Below are 7,351 nucleotides of genomic sequence, written 5' to 3'. Positions count from 1 at the left end.
GGGACAGTGGCAAAGCCCTCTGGGGTGGATGTGGGAACACGGGTTGGATGGAGAGAGGGGAACAGGGACCCCCACCCTCCTGTTTGGAGAATCCCATCGGGCATGCGTCTGGCTGGGCTTGCGAGAGGGCGTGGAGCAGTGCGGGAGCTGCTGCTCCCATCCTGGCCGCGGACCCGTGGCCCCCTTCGCCCCTCGCCTCCCCGCCGATCCCCGCTGGCCGCGGGCCCTTTAAGGCGCCGCCATCTTTACTGCGGGCGAGTGAAGCCGCCGCTCCTCATTGGTCCCCGGGCCGCTCGCTCGCGCTCCCCATTGGCCCTCACCGCGGCCCTTCCGGCGGTGCCGTCCCGGCGCTTCCTTTCCGGTGGCCGTTCGCGAGGCGGGAGGTGAGTGCGGGCCCGGGGCTCCATCCGCCGCCATCCCCCGCCCCTGCGCCACGGGGGAGCCCCGGGGGCGCGCAGGGAGCTGTGCTGGGTCGGGGGCCGCGGGCCCAGGGTGCCCCTGGGGCCGGGCGGGGCTCCGGCAGGGCCGCGCTAACCGTGCCCGTGTCCGCAGGCCGCAGCCATGGCGCCCAGCCGCAATGGGATGATCCTGAAGCCCCACTTCCACAAGGACTGGCAGCGCAGAGTGGCCACCTGGTTCAACCAGCCCGCCCGCAAGATCCGCAGGTGAGGCCGCGGAGGCCTTTGAGGGGGTTCCCGGAGTCTGTGGGGCTGCTGAGGAGGCCAGAGCGCCCCGGGTTTGTTTTCAACCCTTCCCCGGCCGCCCTCGTTGAAGTGCCGGCTGCTCGCTCGGGGGCTGCTCGGAGCCGCCCCTTCCCAGCCGCGGCCAAGTGATGAGACATCTCCGGAATCGCTGTACCACGGTGATGACTCCTTCTACCCTGGGTCTCTGATGGCAGCGGCGGTTCTGGAGCAGCAGCAGCAGCAGCCACTGGCCTGGCCTTAATTTCAGAGCGATCCCAGGGCAGGTGATGCGTCCCTGCAAGGGCAGTAGTGGCACATCTGGCAGAGATGCCGCGTTCCTGGTGACTGTCCCATCGACGTGGCACAGATGACCAGTTGCACCTGCCTTGTGTGCCAGTGTGGCCACAGATCCAAGGGCAGTGCCTGTCCCCTGTGCTGGGCACTGGTGAGGCCACACCTGGAATTCTGGAGTCAGTTTTGGGACCCTCACCCCAACACAGACACTGAAGGGGTGGAGTGTGTCCAGAGAAGGGAACGGAGCTGGGAAACCGCTGTAGCAGCAGGATCTTGCTCTCTCCAACTCCCTGACAGGAAGGTGGAGCCAGATGGGGGTCAAGCTCTGCTCACAGGGAACAAGGGACAGGATGAGAGGAAATGGCCTCAAGCTGTGCCAGGGGAGGGTCAGGTTGGACATCAGGAGGAATTTCTTCCTAGAAAGGGTAGTCAGGCACTGGGAAGGGTCTCCCCAAGGAGGTGGTGGAGTCCCCATCCCTGGAGGTGTCCAAGGAACACCTGGACGTGGCACTCAGTGCTCTGGGCTGGGTGACAAGATGGGGATCGGTCACAGGTTGGACTCGATGATCTTGGAGGTCTTTTTCAACCTTAACAATGCTGTGATCCCATGACATTCCAGGAGGAAGGCTCGCCAGGCCAAGGCTCGCCGCATCGCCCCCCGGCCCGTGGCTGGACCCATCCGGCCCATCGTGCGATGCCCAACAATCAGATACCACAAAAAAGTTCGTGCTGGCAGAGGCTTCAGCCTGGAGGAGCTTAAAGTGAGTACAGAGCATTGATCCAAATAAGTGGTCTCCCAGTCTGAGCTTGGCTGCTGCTCCTGTCCTGCACCAGGTGACGTGCCCAGGTGTGCTACCTGCTGGTGCTAGCTCATCCTGGGGAGACTGTGGTGCTTCTGGTTCTGGGAGCATGGAAACACCACTCAAAGGTGTTTCAAAGGTAAACATCTGGTTGTCTGGTCAGACTGTCACTTAAAACTGCATTAAAATCAAGCTAAAAGAACAGAATTTCAGGTTGGATATATGGAAGAAATTTTTCCCTGTGAGGGTGGTGAGGCCCTGGCACAGGTTGCCCAGAGATGCTGTGACTGCCCCATCCCTGGAAGTGTCCAGTGTCAGGTTGGATGGGGCTTGGAGGAGCCTGGTCTGGTGGAAGGTTTTCCTGCCCATGGCAGGAGTGTGCATTTGGATAATCCTCAAGGTTCTTTCCAACACAGACCAGTCTGGGATTCCATGAAAATGTAAGAGCCTTGAGTCTCTTAAACTTTTTTAGGGAGGGCAATGATTAAGGTCTTCATTAAATTACGTTGTTTCTTTATGAAATACTGTTCTGGTAATCCTAAATATTTTGACTAATGTGTTCTTGTTGTGGATCAAGTAAACTGAGCTCAGCTGATTGTAAGAGTAGCAGGGGATGTTTTACCAGGAGGAAGGACTGTTCAGTGCAGCCTCCAGGAGTAGCTGGGGCTGTTCTTGTTTAATATTTGGTTTAGAAATACTGAAACTCTCTGGGAAGTATCTCCTCCCTTCCATTCCATCAGGAAATTGTCCCTGGGACCTGCCTGGGTGTGCTGAGCTGTTAAGGGGTGTCTGCAGGGACCCCCCACTGCATATCTGTGCAGTGAGCAGGAGTTACATCAGTCCTTGCTGGCAGCCACCAGCTGCCTTTACGCCTGGTTCAGTGTCTAATTAAAACATTTATAACTGAAATTGGTGCACTGAGGCAGGAAAATTGTTCTTCTGGGTGCCAAATGCTTCATTACTTACTTTTCTTTAATTTTTGGATAATGGTGGAACAGAAAGAGGGACACAGCTGTTTGTCTTCAAACAGAAAATGAATTTCTTGTTTAAGATGGTTAAAACAAATAGTTATTTAATGGAGCTCACAGTATTCAGTGACCCAGAGTTACCCATGTCTCAACTTCATAAATGCCTGTCTGTATGTATCCGAGTTTAAATGTCCCCCTCAGAGGTTGCTCTTTGCTCTCCTGAGGAAAATCCACCTGCAAAAAACAAAGTCTGAGGAACATTTTAAGCATTAAGGTACTCCAGGACACCCTTTGGTGATGGAGTAGGTGGTCCTTTAGCCATGCCAAGCCTTCTCCAGACCCTGTGTCCCATGCTGGCTGTGCTTGGAGCCCTGGCTGGCTGTGGGGAACAGTGGCATGCTGACACCGCTCCCTCTCTCCCCTCAGCTCGCTGGCATCAACAAGAAGTTCGCGCGGACGATCGGCATCTCCGTGGATCCCCGGCGGCGGAACAAGTCCACTGAGTCCCTGCAGGCAAATGTGCAGAGGCTGAAGGAGTACCACTCCAAGCTCATCCTCTTCCCGAGGAAGCCAGCCATGCCTAAGAAGGGAGACAGCTCTGTGAGTACCTGGCTGCTGGAGCCGTGTCACAGGGGCTGTTTACAGCCCCGCTTTGCGAGGTTTGGTGTCAGCCCATCCCTCTATCCCGGTGTGCAGATCTCTGAGCCTGTTCCATGATGTGACCCCAAGGGGAGCAGCCCTGCCCTTGGATGCAGCGTGGGTCTGAGCCCAGCATAAGGCCTGGCCTGGCAGGATTGAGTCTAAAAGGGCTCTCTGGGTCACAGTGACACTGGGTCGGGCATTTGTCTGAGGGGCTGCAGCCCTGGTTTTGGGCAGATTCCTGGAGCTTTGGTCCTTTGCCCAGCCAGTTGAGTTTTAGTTTATGGAGCTAAATTGTCAAGAGTAGCTGAAAATTCCACCTGAAAATTTTGTCCAGCCGTATGGAAGGGTGAGGGACAGGCTGTGTGAGCGGCTCCATGCCAGGCAGGCTCCAGAAGGCAGTTGCTGTTGACATTCAAAAATGCTTTTCATTAAAAGCTTTCCGAGATCAGAGCAGAGCTGTGTTCCTTGGCTCTGCTGGCAGTGGATCTGCGCTTCCCGCGGGGCTGAGTGAGCCACAGAACACAGCGGTGCGCTCAGGCTGTCCTCAGATCTTCTGGGGAGCCTGGCAGCTCCAAGCTGCTTAATTGTAGTGGATCCCTCCCTTTTCAGAGCAGGAAGGAAGGGCCTTGATCTGTAATACTGCTTCAGATTTGATTGCTGGAAATTAACTACATAAAATAATCTCCAGTCGTTTTTGTCTGATGACACACTTCTACAAGAAAGTGAAATCAGCATTAGAAGGAGTTGCTGAGGAATGTGTTGGGTATAAATGAACTGGAGGGACTCAGCCTGGAGAAACAGAGGCTCAGGGGGGTACTTCTCACTCTCTGCAACTCCCTGACAGGAAGGTGGAGCCAGGTGGGGGTCGGGCTCTGCTCCTGGGGAGCAAGGGACAGGATGAGAGGAAATGGCCTCAAGCTGTGCCAGGGGAGGTTCAGATTGGACATCAGGAGGAATTTCTTCATGGAAAGGATGGTCAAGATTGGAACGGTCTGCCTAGGGAGGTGGTGGAGTCCCCATCCCTGGAGGTGTCCAAGGAACACCTGGATGTGGCACTCAGTGCTCTAGGCTGGGTGACAAGGTGGGGAATCAGTCACAGGTTGGACTCAATGATCTTGGAGGTCTTTTCCAACCTTAACGATTCTGTGATTGTCACACTGAAAACGGCACAGTTGGTGTCAAAGCTTTTCCAGCTGGCAGAGCTGAGAGGGCGCTGATCCTCCGGCCGGATCCAGGCACAACGTGGGCTGTTGATGCAGCTCGTCTGTGCCAAATGAAATGCTGGATTTGTTACCATTTGGTGCTAAATCTTCCATCAGAATCCTTAGCACCGTGTTTAAGCTGAGTACCTGTGTACAGGCTGTGCTTTTAACTGAGGTTTTAACCTGAGAAAGTTTAAATTCTGTTTTTTTAACGTTCCTGTCCTCTCCTTGTGCAGCCAGAGGAACTCAAAATGGCCACTCAGCTCACAGGACCCGTTATGCCCATCAAAAATGTAAGTGTAATTAAATCATATTTTCTGTGGGACATAATTGAGATTGAACTCCGGGGAGGGGGTTCTCTCCTTGCTGTTGCACAGCGTCTGCAGGCACTGCCCATCCTGGATCAAAAAAAACAGGACTAAACAAGAGAACTTGTGCCTGTGAAACTGGGGGCACTTTGGGTTGCAGCTGAGGCTGCAGTTCCCAGGCAGGTTCTGTGGTCAGCATTTGTCCCTGAGTCCTCAGTGCTTCCTAGAGCTGCTGTTGGTAGTGCCACCAACCTCTACTTGCTCCCCTAGAACTCCCTGACTGGTGGGTGGAGCTGGGTGGAGGTCAGGCTCTGCTCCCTGGGAACAAGTCACAGGATGAGAGGAAACAACCTCAAGTTCTGCCAGGGGAGGTTCAGGTTGGATATTGGGAACATTTCTTCATGGAAAAAATATAAAGCATTGGAACTGACTACTGAGGACAGTGGTGGAGTCCCTATCCCTGGAAGTGTTCAATAAACATGTGGATGTTGCACTTGAGGACGTGATTAGCGATGAACACGCTGCTGGTGCCGGGCTGACGGTTGGACTCGACGCTCTTAAAGTCTTTTCCAACCTGAACAATCCTGTGATTCTGTGAACCTGACTCACGTTTCCTGTGGTGCTTTGTTTCCATCCCTGCTCCGGGGTGCGGCTGTGCCGCTGTTCCCAGCAGAGCAGCCGAGGGCAGGGCCTGTAGGTGGCACGAGCGCTCTGTTCCTCTCTGAGATCACTGCAAAGCCTCAGCTCCTTCCCCGAGGTGCAGCCTGACTGTCTGGCACTCCCTCTTTCCCCCAGGTGTTCAAGCGGGAGAAGGCCCGCGTCATCTCGGAAGACGAGAAGAACTTCAAGGCCTTCGCCAGCCTGCGCATGGCCCGGGCCAACGCCCGCCTCTTCGGCATCCGTGCCAAGCGCGCCAAGGAAGCGGCAGAGCAGGATGTGGAGAAGAAGAAATGAACTGTTCTCCCCAGAACTGTCAATAAAAAGCTGTAGACAGACGGGTGTGCTGTGTTTTTGGGGCACATGTACCGAGTGGAGTTGTGCCGGTGTCGGTTCAGGGACGTGTTCAGGCGTGGGAAATCTCATTTGCTGTGCTTGGAATCTCCAAAGTTCTCTGAAAGCTTGTGAAACGCCTGCCTTGTTCCCACTCCTCTGCTTTGTGTCAGGGCTGCAGTCTGGGCTCCCTCCTGCTCTGACTTTGAGGGGCTTTGGGGGTACCCCCCTCTGTGCCAAACTTTGTCTGCTTCCCCTTCCCTGCCTTCCATGCTGGTATTCCAGGTTTATTGATTTCCACACCTCTGTGTGAGGCAGAGCTCTAGAAGGTGGGGTCACCTTTGGGTACTGGGCAGTGCTACCCACATGGGAGGGGACTTCACTGCTTTTTAAGTGGCACAAGAGGAATAAGATGAGTCCCAGCCCCTAAGTTGGGCTTCATTGGAGCAGAATCCAAGGGCTGGAGTGGTGCCCTGCCCAGTCCTCAGCTCAGCCACTGGTACTGTTCTGGGGACCCTTCACCCATTTCTTCATGGCTTAAAGACCATTCCATGGTAGATAAGGCGCTTGGGGACATGGTTTGTGATGGCCTCAGCAGTGCTGGGGAGCAGGTGGGACTCTGATCTTGGAGGCTTTTTCAACCCAGGCAGTTCTGTGATCCCTCAGTCAAGTGGCATTACAGAGAAGCCCAGGAGAAGGGTTGGGTGGTTCTGGCCCATCCTCGTTGCTACTGGGTGTTCCAGGCTCTGCTTGTCCCATTATGGGGGCTGATGGGTCACCAGGATGTGTTGGTGGGATTGGAAGTGCTCTGGGAGTGCTCGCATCTGGGGCCATTGTGCAGCCTGGACAGGATAATGAAGTCATTTGTCAGCAGGTTGGAGAGAGATTATGGATGGCATGGGATGGGATGGGTTGAAGCACTCGGTGCTGGAGCCCTGGCACAGCTGGATGGCCCCCTGGGCTGCTCACAGTCAAGAGGTGCACAGTGTGGTGCTGCCTGTGCCATGCCAGCCATCGCCTGTCTCTTCAGCCCCTCTGCCTGGACCCCGTGTCCCACCATGTGTCTGGTGCCTCCTGCCCTCCTGGGCCGTGCCAGGGGCTGGGGAGGGAAAGTGGGAGAGAGAGTGGCCTATTTCTGCCAGGCAAGCTGGGGATTAGCTCCTGAAGTCCCGGCCCTGCAGTGCCCTGGTGCTCATTAGCCCTATCTGCATTTTAATCCCTCCAAATTTGGGCTAATTACATCATCTTTCATAAAGCTGAGCTGACAGTGCCGCAGCACGGGGGGGACAGGGGCAGGGGTGGGTGGGGGTCCCAGGCTGGGAATGGGGCAGATAGGACTCCATGTGCATGGAATATGGGTCTCGGTGCTCCAGCATGTGGGGAGGGCACTCAGTGGGTTTGGGGCACCCCACCCTTGTGCTTAGGGTCTTAGCTTAGAGTGTAGGGGGCTGGGACCAGGACAGC

The 7,351-nt window shown here is 55.5% G+C and overlaps 2 protein-coding genes across 2 annotated transcripts in view; both read left to right on the top strand.

Moving 5' to 3' along the window:
- Nucleotides 1-325: 325 nt before the first annotated feature.
- Nucleotides 326-5,892, top strand: RPL13 (ribosomal protein L13). The gene is made up of 6 exons (XM_027904050.1): nt 326-383; nt 553-665; nt 1,597-1,738; nt 3,172-3,345; nt 4,826-4,882; nt 5,693-5,892. The coding sequence occupies exons 2-6, from the start codon at nt 562-564 to the stop codon at nt 5,849-5,851; spliced, it is 636 nt and encodes a 211-aa protein (XP_027759851.1). The 5' UTR covers nt 326-383; nt 553-561; the 3' UTR covers nt 5,852-5,892.
- Nucleotides 5,893-5,917: 25 nt separating this feature from the next.
- The window catches only part of CPNE7 (copine 7), a 9,957-nt gene continuing 8,523 nt past the window's right edge, over nt 5,918-7,351 (top strand). Inside the window, exon 1 of the mRNA XM_027904269.1 lies at nt 5,918-5,966. Within this exon, the coding sequence (XP_027760070.1) occupies nt 5,918-5,966 (49 nt within the window). The remainder of the gene's footprint in view (nt 5,967-7,351) is intronic.

This window comes from Empidonax traillii, unplaced genomic scaffold, assembly GCF_003031625.1.
Source record: "Empidonax traillii isolate 1590-97213 ecotype Southwest subspecies unplaced genomic scaffold, ASM303162v1 scaffold23:size2178997, whole genome shotgun sequence".
In the NCBI taxonomy this organism is placed as follows: Eukaryota; Metazoa; Chordata; class Aves; order Passeriformes; family Tyrannidae; genus Empidonax; species Empidonax traillii.
The sequence above is the reverse complement of the archived record's forward strand: the minus strand, read 5'-3'. Positions and strand labels throughout refer to the sequence as shown.

Bases quoted from the DNA above. Each gene is read 5' to 3' on its own strand.
- RPL13 (XM_027904050.1), top strand. From the start codon at position 562: ATGGCGCCCAGCCGCAATGGGATGATCCTGAAGCCCCACTTCCACAAG. The intron at 1,739-3,171 runs GTGAGTACAGAG...CTCTCCCCTCAG, and splicing joins TCAGCCTGGAGGAGCTTAAA to CTCGCTGGCATCAACAAGAA. The intron at 3,346-4,825 runs GTGAGTACCTGG...CTCCTTGTGCAG, and splicing joins CTAAGAAGGGAGACAGCTCT to CCAGAGGAACTCAAAATGGC.